General features: G+C 39.4%; 1 protein-coding gene across 5 annotated transcripts in view; it reads right to left on the bottom strand.

Moving 5' to 3' along the window:
• Positions 1–2,568: 2,568 nt before the first annotated feature.
• The window catches only part of EVI5 (ecotropic viral integration site 5), a 215,300-nt gene continuing 204,171 nt past the window's right edge, over positions 2,569–13,697 (bottom strand). For all 5 annotated transcript variants that reach the window (XM_074381419.1, XM_039460946.2, XM_074381421.1 and 2 more), the window contains one exon: positions 2,569–7,669. In XM_074381419.1, the coding sequence (XP_074237520.1) occupies positions 7,355–7,669 (315 nt within the window). In that variant the 3' untranslated portion in view covers positions 2,569–7,354. The remainder of the gene's footprint in view (positions 7,670–13,697) is intronic.

The following is a 13,697-nucleotide window of genomic DNA, read 5'->3' as shown; positions in this document are numbered from 1 at the left end:
CTAGTATTCTTTTTTTTGAGACAGAGTCTTGCTCTGTCACCTAGGCTGGAGTGCAATGGCGTGGTCTTGGCTCATGGCAACCTCTGCCTCCCAGGTTCAAGTGATTCTCCTGCCTCAGCCTCCCAAGTAGCTGGGATTACAAGCACCCGACATCACACCCAGCTAATTTTTTGTATTTTTAGTAGAGACGGGGTTTCATTATGTTGGCCAGGCTGGTCTCAAATTCCTGATCTCAGGTGATCTGCCCGCCTCAGCCTCTCCCAAAGTGCTGGGATTACAGGTGTGAGCCACTGTTGTGCAGCTATAATCACTATCCATCTCCATAACTTTTCCAGCATTCGAAACAAAAATTCTGTATCCATTAAACCATAGCTCTCTTGCCTCACTTCCATTGCTTGGTAAGTCTATCCTATTTCTGTCTATGAATTTGCCTATTCTAGGTATCTAAGTGGAACCATATTGTGTGTCTGGCTTATTTCACTTAGCATGTTTTCAAGGTTCATCTATTTTGTAGCATGTAGTAGAATTTTACTTTTTTTATGGCTAAATAATATTCCATTGTATATGTGATATATACCACAATTTACTTCCCCATTCATCTGTTGATGGTCATATAGATTGTTCCCACTTTTTGGCTATCATGAGCAATGCTGCTGTGAACATTGGTGTACAATTACCTGAGTTACTGATTTGAGTGTATGTGTAGAGGTGGAATTGCTGGGTTACATGGTGATTCTACAATTAACATTTTTAAAGACCACCAAACTGTTCCTCACAGAGGCTACACCATTTTCTGCTCCCGCAGCTAATGTACAAGGGTTCCAGTTCTTCCACAACTTTGTCAATGGTTTTCTTTTTCTTTTGCTCCCTGGTTTTCACAGGGCATATTTTCTTTTTTTTCTTTCTTTTTTTTTTTTTTTTTGAGACGGAGTTTCGCTCTTGTTACCCAGGCTGGAGTGCAATGGCGCGATCTCGGCTCACCGCAACCTCCGCCTCCTGGGTTCAGGCAATTCTCCTGCCTCAGCCTCCTGAGTAGCTGGGATTACAGGCACGCGCCACCATGCCCAGCTAATTTTTTGTATTTTTAGTAGAGACGGGGTTTCACCATGTTGACCAGGATGGTCTCGATCTCTCAACCTCGTGATCCACCCGCCTCGGCCTCCCAAAGTGCTGGGATTACAGGCTTGAGCCACCGCGCCCGGCTATATTTTCATTTTTTAAGTAGCCATCCTTAATAGGTGTGTACCTTGTTGTGGTCCAGATACTACTTTTTTCACTGACTACTGGAAATAGAGTCAAATTTGTGATGCATCTCATATACATATACATACATATATATATATATATATATATATATATATATATATATATATATATACATGTAATTTTTTTTTTTTAAAGAGACTGGGAGCTGACTTTCAATAGATTGCAGCGAGGGAGCTTCTCTGTGATTTATGAAACCCAAAATGATGTATATATTCTTATATTTGGCCCTAGTGGCTCTTTTTTTGACACAATTCTAATAAATTTATAGCAGTGGTTCTCAACTAGCAGTGATTTTCATTCTCTGTCTTTCCTGCTAGTGACATTTGACAATGTCTGAGGCATTTTGGGTTGTCACAACTAAAGGAGGGGGTGCTATTGGCATCTAGTGGGTGGAGGCCAGGGATGCTGCAAAACATCCTGTATACAGGAGAGCCTCCCAAAACCAGTAATTATTTGGCTACTTCCAAATATCAGTCCCAAGGTGGAGACTCCCTGGATTATAGCTTGTCATATTTCAGGTATCTTCGAAACGTGCCTTAATTCCTTTTGGGAATAAAGAGCAGAATATAAAGTAAACTCTCGCTTCTGCACTAAATGACATTAACATTGTGATAAAGATGCAGAAGGTATAACTTGCCTTTTATAATAGTCTGTATATGTGTACTCAAATTATATATAATTGAATCTATTTATTGAATTAGTTGCTAATTAATAAAGTACAATGTGAGATGAAAATACTGCTATTGATATTTTAACCATGTTCCTGAAGGAAACAAATCTAGACATTTTTCACTGAAGATGGTCCTTCATTAAATTAAAACATATTTACTGAATGCAATCATGTACTAGACTGTTTGGCACCAAAAGTATATGGGTGGACCAGGTGGATGTAGTTCCTGTACCTACAGAGCACAAACCTTGCTAATAAACATTTCACATCAGGCCAACCTTCTTTTTTATGAGATGGAGTCTTGCTCCATCACCCAGGTTGGAGTGCAGTAGTGCGACTAGGGCTCACTGCAACCTCTGCCTCCTGGGTTCAAGTGATTCTCCTGCCTCAGACACTCTAGTAGCTATGACTACAGGCATGTGCCACGATGCCCAGCTAATTTTTCTATTTTAAGTAGAGATGGGGTTTCACCTTGTTGGCCAGGCTGTTCTCGAACTTCTGAGATCAAGTGATCTGCCCGCCTCGGCCTCCGAAAGTCCTGGGATTACAGGCGTGAGACACCACACCCTGTTAATTTGTTAACAGTTTTTTGATGCCCCTCCTCTTTTAAAGCTGAAAAGCTGAAACAGAAATTCTTATAAAATGGAAAACTTTAATTATTTAAAGCAAAGGCATAAGTAGACATTTCAGGTTATCATACAATGTTACAATAAAAAATCCCAACAGTAAAATAAAACACATCATAATTTTGCTTCTTGGTAATACATTGAATGTATTATTCTGTCATCTCCTCTTTGGAGTGAAAAGAAGGAACAGGCAGATCAGTGGATGTGATATAAAAACTTGGATCACAAATAGCATCCACTATACCTTTAACCAGAAATTAAATTTCAGTAGAATTAAATTTTTAAACTTAGTTTTGTTAATTATAGAGCAGCAATAACTTTCAAGCTAAAACTCATTGTTTTAATAATAACTGCGTGAAATGTTCACTGTCAATGTCTGGTATATTAATATACTTTAATCAAGCTGGTCATGAAACAGCTTTATCAAAATATAATTCATATTCTTATTTTAATTTAAACCTGAATATTACAGTGCATTATATAAAAGATAAATGTGAATAAGGAACCAAATTATTTCTTATGATATCAGAAATAATATACTTAAAAAGGTGTAGACCTTATTTTCAATCAAAGGCACTATCTGGAGAGTTAACAAGCTGCATCATGTTCAGAGCTGAGAAAAAGTTCTTCTCCTTCCCAAATAACTGGCCAATTAGTTGAAACCTGACATCTCAGCAAACACTGAATACCTAGTATCTAGCCAAAAACAAAAGAACAAAAAAAGATGGTGGGCATAGAAATTGTGTAAAGTTACATCTTTGACTTCTTTTCCCAGAAAGAAAAAAAAAAGTTTTGTTTTCTTTTTTTAAAGAGGGTCTTGCCATGTTGCCCAGATCAGAGTGCAGTGGTTATTCATTCACAGGTGTGATAATTAGACACTACAGTCCCAAACTCCTGTACTCTCGTGATCCTCCTGCCTCAGCCTCTTGAGTAGCTGAAACTACAGGAGTGTGCCAATTTTTAAAAAGGCAGTTGAAGTGTTTTCTTGATCTAAAAGTGTGTTTCATTAATTCAATGCAATTTCCATTTTATTCATATAATTTGTATTCTTTACCCCAGCTTGTCAATCCAGGATGCCAGTGACACCAGGAAGGTAATTATCCCAAGGGAGCAAGCTTTCTTATTATGAGTCATTTCATTCATTTTTCCCCCCTGAATATTACTCAGTTCTAAGTGTTTAACTTAATAACATTTAAATAACACAAAATGTCAGGGATTAAATAAAATTTATCAAAAAAACATTGTTCATGCCTCAAAGTCTTGAACAACATACTTACATTAATTTGAATGAAATGAAGTCAAACCAGGGCATAATATCCTATTGTATCCTAAAGGCCTGGAAGATTTTAAGCTCCTCGAAGGTGTATTTGAATCAGATCTTCAATGAAAAGAGTGTTATATAAGTTTTTTGTTGTCCAAATTACAAGAGTTTCAACAGATTAAGCTTTCCTTACCATGATTCCTTTAACACCTAATTCCTAATCAGAAATGGTACATAGTTTAGAATTCAAACATGATTCTAGAAAATTCCTTATTTTAAAGTCAAATTATAACCTTTACTCAATAAAGGATACCCTAAAGTGATAGGATTCTGGAATTTTTTCCTTTCTCCTTCTCCAAAGACACAGATATCTTTCTATAATTTCCTATGGGATAAAAGACTTCATCATATGAAATGCCTGGCGCGTTTTCCCTTTTGAATAGTTCTGAGTATTAAGATCCACCACAAAGTTTTATGTTTCCAAATCATAAGCTTAAAAGCAAAAGCAAACAGTTTGACCTACCAATGAGTTAAACTGAAGAAGTAAACCTGCATTTCAGAGTATCTGTATCAAAGATTAGCAAACTTTTTCTGTAAAGGATCAGATAGTAAATATTTTAGGTTACCTGGGCCATATGGTGTCCCTTGCAATGACTCAACTCTGCTACCGTAGCACAAAGCAGCCATACACAATATGTAAACAGGCGAGCATGGGTGTGCCCCAGTAAAACTTTACTTATGGACACTGCAATTCAAATTTCATATAATTTTCATGTGACACAAAACATTAGCCTTTGGAATTTTCCCCCCAACTATTTAAAAAAGTAAAAACTGGCAGCTGACTGCAATAGCTTGTAGGCTGCAGTTTGCGAACCCCTGGTCTAGATCATTCAGATTTCTTGATGTGAGGTTCAAGGCAATAATGTGGCCACAAATCATCTCACTTCACTTTGGCTTTAATATCCTTTTGGACTGATAGAACTCGGAAAGACAATCCCCAAAGCACGAGACAATCCTGCAAGTATCTACACTCCTAAGTTGCATAGAGCTTATATGTGTTGATACTCATGTATCTATCTGTATATATATTCAGGAAACATTTAAATCAAATCTATTTAAATTACATTGTCAAAAAAGCAGGGAATTGCTGGACATGGTAGTTCACGCCTGTAATTGCAGCACTTTGGGAGGCCAAGGTGGGTGGATCACCCGAGGTCAGAAGTTTGAGATCAGCCTGTCCAACAGAGTGGACAGGCTAAAAATACAAAAATTAGCTAGCCGTGGTGGTGTGCACCTGTAGTCTCAGCTACTTGGGAGGCAGAGGTTGCAGTGAGCCAAGACCGCGCCACTGCACTCCAGCCTGGGCAACAAAGTATGACTTAGTCTCAAAACAAAATGAAACAAAAACAAAAACAAAACAGGGAATTGAGAAATTCTTCATCTGAACCTTTTCAAAAACTTTGGTGTCAGGGAAATCAAGGTTAAAATCTTGGCCCTCGCTAGGCACAGTAGCTCACACCTGTAATCCTCACACTTTGGGAGACTGAGGCAAGAGGACTGCTTGAGGCCAGGATTTCAAGACCAGCCTGGACAACACAGTGACACCCAAAAAAAAAATCTTGGCTCTGCTACTTACTATCTTGTAACCACAGGTAATTAATTAACCACCAGGATTTAACCTGGTGTTAAGGACAGACACGGGGTCATGTTTACAATTTCATTTCTCAGGCAAGCAAACTGCTACAAAAACTTTGCTGGAAAGCCTAGTCCACAATGTACCTGAAGTCTTAACTCCTAGTTTCTGACAGAAAACTACATTTGTGTCTTCTACTCTATTTCATAAGTTTTTTTTTCGGCATGCAACATACTGTGCAAAACTGTGCCTCCATACATACTGAATTCTACTTTTCTCTTCCAAGGCTGCTTTTTTCCATAGGTTAACAAAGTGTTTTTTCCCACAGGCTAACAAAAACGAGAGTAGAACGTAAGCAGTCAACATTTTCATGTCGTCTTTCCATAGTGCAAGTGTAATTTGGGTGCTTTCTCTAATTTATCAATGACAAGCATACTGTTTTCTAGGAAACAGTATCTAAATGATAAAGGAAAAACTGGTAGGAGAGGATTCTTATGGCTTTATATATAGAACAAAAACTAGATAATCTGAAGATCATGTTCATAGATTATTTGTAGATATAACTGCTATGTTTCTTGGACCTTAGCCCATTGCTTAAATTACATTAAGTAAAATATTAGCATTAATATGTGCTATAACCTCTTCAATCATGAAAAATTTAGTTACATACACATGAAGTAAAAGATTTCACAAATAGTGTTTTTGAACAGGCATCAGTTATGAATCTGCTAGTGTTGAATGCTAAGCAAAATACTAAAGCTCTTAAAATATTAGTGTTTTATTTTTCAATTTTCTTTTAACCTATTATAGAAGTCCTGTTAGATGCCAAAAGAATCATTTTGCAACATGTATGTTCTTCCTATAAAATGATGTTCAATGTTAGGTGGTACAGATTTATAAATACGTACAAATAAACATTATGTCTGTAGTTAACCTACTACTCTGGTAACCAACACATGGAAACATCATATGCACACAAAAGTTAAACATTAAAACCAAACTTAAAACTCTCAAAACAGATAACCATGAATTTGTGTTTATGAAATTATATAGAATAAAGGCTTTGTGTGTGGTTGTGTTCAGTGGCCCACCAGTAATTTTCATGAAAGAAAAAAACAAAAACAAAAACAAAACCTCCCAGACGCAAAAAAGGTAGGCTGGGTGTGGTGGCTCACCTGTAATCCCAGTACTTTGGGAGGCTGAGGTGGGTGGATCACATGAGGTCAGGAGTTCGAGACCAGCCTGGCCAACATGGCAAAACCCTGTCTCTGTTAAAAATACAAAAAATTAGCTGGGCATGGTGTCGTGCACCTGTACTCCCAGCTACTCAGGAGGCTGAGGCAGGATAATTGCTTGAACCTGGGAGGCGGAGGTTACAGTGAGCTGCGATCACACCACAGCACTTCAGCTGGGGTGACAGAGTGAATCTCTGTTTTAGGAAACGACAATAACAAAAAACAAAACACAAGGTAGATCAGATGTATGTCTTGGTCAAATGTCTGTAGACAGCCACCTTGATAAACATAAATATACAATTTGCTCACTGAGCATAAAATATTGCACAAGAGCAGTTTTGTCTGAAGAAAATTCAATTTTCCATAGTTTTGAACTTCAAAATGGTTCCCACATATATAGTTGCATTTTCTAAACCAGAAACATTAATATTCAGTAATACTGCTAGAACTTTGTTTTACACATTAACCATATACCAGTCTACTTTATGGCAATGGTAAATCAGTGGTAAAGATTTGGCAAAGATAAAAAGGCAGGTAAGACTGTAAAATATAATATATATTATCTATATATATATGTACATATGAAACAGATAGTTCCAAAAATCCCTAATCACATGATAACTGATCCCTTAAAGAAATCCACAGTGTAGGTCACAGTGATGGTCAGACAGTGGTTGAATACGACTCTTTTCTTCTCGGGGGGTGCTCCTTTTGAACCACTCGGTTGCTCTCTCTGGTTTCCAGCACACCGTTGTCTGTTTCGCTCACACTACTATCTGCCACTGCAGGGTCCAAAGACATCGAGCCAGATTTTCCGTGCACAGGAAAACCAACACCAGTTTCCCGTAAGGGATTATCTATAAAATCTTCATCAGAGGAATGGAATGATTCATCATCTCCTATTAAATGGTTGACAATGTGGATTCCATCAAAAGGAGATTGGCCTGAGAACCCACTCTGGCCTTTTAGGCACCTGAGCTGTTAAAACAAAATCCAAGTTAATAGAGTCAAATGGGGGAAACATACACACCAAAAAGCAAACATTCCATGTTTAAGGAAGAAGATGCCTTATTATTTTTCTATTTACAGGTATAATAGTAGTTACTAATTTTTGAGTGCCTTCTATGTGTTATATAATGGGCTTATAACTCACTTTTATTTCATTTTATTTTTTTTGAGATGGAGTTTTGCTCTTGTTGCCCAGGCTGGAGTGCAATGGCGTGATCTCCGCTCACTGTGATCTCCGCTCACCGTGATCTCCGTTCACCGCATCCTCCGCCTCCTGGGTTCAAGCGATTCTCTTACCTCAGTGTCTCAAGTAGCTGGGATTACAGGTGCGTGCCACCATGCCCGGCTAATTTTTTTGTATTTTGAGTAGAGACAGGGTTTCACCGTGTTGGCCAGGATGGTCTCGATCTCCTGATCTCGTGATCCGCCTGCCTCGGCTTCCCAAAGTGCTGGGATTACAGGTGTGAGCCACCATGTCCGGCCACTTTTATTTTTTTGAGACAAGGTCTCACTTTGTTACCTAGGCTGGAGTGCAGTGGCGTGATTCGGGCTCACTGCAACTTCCACCTCCTGGACTCAAGCAATTCTCCCACCTCAGCTTCCTGAGTAGCTGGGACTGCAGGCATGTGCCGCCATGCCTGGCTAAGTTTTTGGATTTTTTTAAGATGTGGTGTTTCACCATATTGGCCAGGCTGTTCTCAAAGTCCTGGACTCAAGCAATCTGTCTGGCTCAGTCTCTCAAAGTGCTGGGATTACAGGTGTGAGCCACCACACCCTGCCTATAACTTATTTTAATTGAATCATAACAACAGTCCTATGTGGTAGATTTCAGTATTTATTTTTCTCGTTATACAGATCAGGAAATGGAGAGTCAGGAAAAGTAACTTGCTAAGGACAAAGAGCTAGTAGCAGAGTTTAGATTCAACCTGAATCTTCATTATACTAGAGATAATATAATGGACTCCATGTTCCTATCACCTAATTTCTACAAGTAACACCCATCATAGACAATGTTGTTACATTATACCCCTCTTGTTCCTGGAAAATTTTGAGGTAAACACCAGACATCCTATCAGTTTATCTGTAAATATTTTACTGTGATTTCTAGAAGAGATGAACTTAAAAACCATACTATTGCCGGGCGCGGTGGCTCAAGCCTGTAATCCCAGCACTTTGGGAGGCCGAGGCGGGTGGATCACGAGGTCGAGAGATCGAGACCATCCTGGTCAACATGGTGAAACCCCGTCTCTACTAAAAGTGCAAAAAATTAGCTGGGCATGGTGGCACGTGCCTGTAATCCCAGCTACTCAGGAGGCTGAGGCAGGAGAATTGCCTGAGCCCAGGAGGCGGAGGTTGCGGTGAGCCGAGATCGCGCCATTGCACTCCAGCCTGGGTAACAAGGGCGAAACTCCATCTCAAAAAAAAAAAAAAAAAAAAAAAAAAAAAAAAAAAAACCATACTATCACACACATTACCTTGAGAGCATGTTTCCATAGTTCTGCAAATGATGAAAATGATTTACAACTCATTAAAACTTTGCTAAGAGTCTCCATCCTGTTATACTAGCCCAAAGGCCACCATTATCCGTATCACTCACAGTGGGACAGAAATGCTGCTTCCCACTCATGAGGTTTCCTTCTACCTGGGGGGAATGCCAGTCCTGTTTAACATTTCTGCCTTCTGTCCTCGACTTCCCCTGGGTAGAAGGGGCTTCTCTTACTGCGGAGGATGAGAGAGGAATGGTATGCATAGCTCAACTCTTTTCCTTTAATCTCTTAGAATCAGGCTCTAGTCCTCAATCCCTGGAGTTATAGTGCAAGACCCTCATATGGGGAGGCTTAAGGAGGTCAAAAGCTACCTATTACTGGGTGGGCAAGTCTGACTAATTCTAGAGTTTAGCATTGAAAAAATTGTTGCCACATTTAAATCTAAACCACATTTTCCAAAACCAGTTTTATCAGGATTAAAACTGATTTATTTTCATCATCTCTAACTTCTTTGCTCCAGTTTCCTCAAAATCCCAAACCCACAACCATGACAGTATCACTTCTACTCACATACAATGAACTCATCAGTCCTGGCCTCAAGAGTTTGTTTTTTTGTTTGAGATGGAGTTTCACTCTTGTTGCCCAGGCTGGAGTGCAGTGGTGTGATCTGGGCTCACCACAACCTTTGCCTCCTGGGTTCAAGTGATTCTCCTGCCTCAGTCTCCTGAGTAGCTGGGATTACAGGCATGTGTCATCATGCCCAGCTAACTTTGTGTTTTTAGTAGAGATGGGGTTTCTCCTTGTTGGTCAGACTGGTCTTGAACTCCTGACCTCAGGTGACCTGCCCGCCTCAGCCTCCCAAAGTGCTGAGATTACAGGCATACGCCACTGCACCCGGCCAATGTTTTAAATATAAAGTTTGATTTTGACATTCTGTCACTTCTTTTCTCTCATACACCATGAATTTTCTCCTACAACAAAGCCAAAGAGTAAAAAAACAAAACCAAAACCAAGAATTAGCTACCAAATTATCTACCCTATTAAAAATCTTGCTAAAATATGCTCCACATCTCCCATCCTTATCCTTGTTTCTCAGGGACAAACTCCTAGTCACAAACTTTCAATTCTTTAGATAAAGGCAGTGTGAAATATTCAGGAAATATTACATACACTTTCAAAACTAACGGCTCTGAGAATAAAGACATTACAGCCTCGCCATAATACCTCCCACCTTTCCTGAAAGACTTCCAGGAAGAAGTGAAGAAACCTCAGCACTTCCCTGCTTGTATATGATAACAAGAATCAACAGGAATGCCGGGACTCAGTACAATGATGTCTGGCCCAAGCAGATCTTCAAGTATAAAGGAATTCCTGTGCCATAGACCAAGTGGACAAATTTATAGTGAGGTACAATGTAATTTAAATAATACCCTTCTCCTTGGCAGAACAGAGGGATCTACACTTGGAGCTGAATCTTTAGAAAAAGGGCAGGCCTCCTCAAGGTTATGATGCCCACTGCATTGTTACAACTGCCACGTTCTGATGCAACATCCTATCGCCATATTGCAACACACGATTTATAGCTCCAAGTGTTAAATTAAGTCAGTTAATCTCTTCCTTTCTCTTTTTCCCCCTACCTTTTTGAAGAAATCATATGGAACATGTGTCTTCCTTCTTCCTGGCTGTTATAAAGGAGGAGTATGGCAGAAGAACCACAACTTCCCAATTGTTTGGAAAGCTGAAGCTTTCCTTTGCTCTAACAAAATGTATTGCAATTAAAACACTGCAGCCTCAACATCAGATGTAACTATAGAAAATTATAGATTGAAGGGTAATTTCCTCAACATCAAAGGAATCTCATTGAGAGCTGTTAATATGGAATAGCAAAGGTAAAGGAATTTATTTATTTATTTATTTTTGAGATGGAGTTCCACTCTTGTTACTTAGGCTGGAGTGCAATGGCGCAATCTTGGCTCACCGCAACCTCCACCTCCTGGGTTCAGGCAATTCTCCTGCCTCAGCCTCCTCAGTAGCTGGGATTACAGGCATGCGCCTCTATGCCCAGCTAATTTTTTGTATTTTTAGTAGAGACGGGGTTTCACCATGTTGACCAGGAGGGTCTCGATCTCTTGACCTTGTGATCCACCCACCTGGGACTCCCAAAGTGCTGGGATTACAGACGTGAGCCACCGCGCCCGGCAGGAATTTATTGGTGGAGAGAAAAAACGGTGAAGGTGAGCAATTATAAGCTATCCCTGAGTTATATGTTCCTTAGACTTAGGTGTGTGCACACTGGTTCTGATGAGGGAGAGTCCTGTACTGGGCCTGGAAGTGGGCATTTGGGGAAGGAATTTCAGGGTACTGAGTACCCAGAGTATGTTCTAGAAGGGGCTGCATGAATTTCAGGCAGGCATGTCTTCTGAAAGTCCTCATTCTGTGGAAAGGGCTTTGGGTAGAAGAAAGCCGTAGCTAGGCCCTCTAAAGTATAGTCCTAGTTGTCTGATCTAAATGGTATATAGCTTATCCTTGTTACCAGACTTTCAGGGGCAAACTATACCTAGGCAACCACAAAAAGCAGACAATCAACCTTCTCAACTCCCACTTTCCTCCAAAGGGAAAAAAAAAAGGTATCCTTCATGGGTATTATCAGTAGCAAACTGAAATTAGCATATTTCAAAATGTAATACACTAGTCATCTGCATAAGAACTGAGGCTCTCTGTCAAAAATGTAGAATCCCTGTTGAGATCCAAGGATTCAAAATCCTGAAAGTGAAATCCCGGAATATACATTTTTTCACGTGTATCTCAAGAAATTTTGAAATATAGTTGGCCCTCTATATCAGTGGAATCCAAATCCACAGATTCAAACAATTGTGGGTCCAAAATAATTAGGAGAAAAAAAAAAAAGGACAGTTTGTACTGAACATGTACCAACTCTTGTCATCATCTCCTTAACGATACAGTATAACAACTATTTACATTGGATTAGGTGCTGCAAGTAATCTAGAGATGACTCAAAATATACGGAAGGATATCTGTAGGTTATATGCAAATACTACATGATTTTATATAAGGAACTTGAGCATCCATAGATTTTGGTATCCACAGAGATCCTGAAAGCAATGTCCCATAGATACCAAGGGATGACTGTACTCTAAACTCTGAAAATCACCATGGTAGACCCTCTGGTTCAAATAAAATGGGGCTGAGATAGAAATAAGTTGATTTAGCTGAAATGGAATTCTTATTTAGGACAAACGTCCTTCTGAAGTATGAACATTCAACTAGTGTCTGGTATATAGAAATGGATGCCATCTTTCCAGTAGTACAACCAAGCTGTTCTGGGCCAATTCTACCACCTGGTGGTTGACAGAAGGAAAATTGTTTAAATGAATTTCTGTAATTTCCCCACATATGGAGGTAAGGTCTAAAGATCTATATGTTCAAAAAGCCTGAGTAACTCTGATGCAGATCTCAGAATAGGGACCACTACTCTAGGCCTCTGTTTGTATTTTGGTTTTGTCTGATATCTCTTTGGGCTGATCAGGGAATCACAAATCTGATAAAAACTACCCACTTGAAAATTACGCATACATAATTTATCATAATTTTTTTTTTTTTTTTGAGAAGGGTCTGGCACTGTTGCCCAGGCTGGAGTGCAGTGGTGCAAACTCGGTTCACTGCAACCTCTGCCTCATGGGCTTGAGCCATCCTTCTGTTTTAGCCTCTGAGGCAGCTAGGACTACAGGTGCATGCCACCACACCCGGCAAACTTTTGTATTTTTTGTAGAGATGGGGTTTTGCCACGTTGCGCAGCTGGTCTTGAATTCCTGAGCTCAAGCCATCTGCCTCCTTTGGCCTCCCAAAGTGCTGGGATTACAGGTGTGAACCACCATGCCTGGCCAGGCATATGCTTTTGAGGCCCACTGTCTTTCCTAATTTTTGAATACATCCTACCTGAGTATCTTTAATATTGAGCAACAACAGAAATTCTTTGTGAAATGCCAGTAAAAAAAAGTATTATATTTCCAGGTAAAATGAGACATGGGTTTTTAAAAGTCACTGAATGTGTGTGGATGTATTTTTGAGATTCACTAAGGAAACAGGCACCAGCACTCTCTCTGTAATTTTTAGTAAAAGACTCCTATCTGAGGGAATCTTGGGATTCCCCTATGAAGGCTCTCAGCTTGATCACCCTACAATGAAGGTCAACAAGTCCTACCCAGGGATTCAGAACACCTGTCAGTCTTTAGTTTCCTGTCTTAAAGTTTGAGCAGAGTCACATATTACTGAAGATATGAGGACAGTATCTAATAGAAGCCAGAAAAAAAGGCAACTAGGAGAGAAGAGTCTATTTGGGAGGAAGAAAAATTTTAACAATCATTTACAGCCTCTGCAGAAACTGCATCTATGTAAAAATAACAGGATGCGCTAAAAAAAAAAAAAAAAAAAAAAAAAGAAAAGAAAAAAGAAAAAAAGAAAAAAAAAAAGAGGTCTTAGACATAAATTTC

The sequence above is a fragment of the Saimiri boliviensis genome, chromosome 11 (genome assembly GCF_048565385.1).
Source record: "Saimiri boliviensis isolate mSaiBol1 chromosome 11, mSaiBol1.pri, whole genome shotgun sequence".
In the NCBI taxonomy this organism is placed as follows: domain Eukaryota; kingdom Metazoa; phylum Chordata; class Mammalia; order Primates; family Cebidae; genus Saimiri; species Saimiri boliviensis.
Note: the sequence above shows the minus strand (reverse complement) of the source record. Positions and strands in the feature narration are given on the sequence as shown.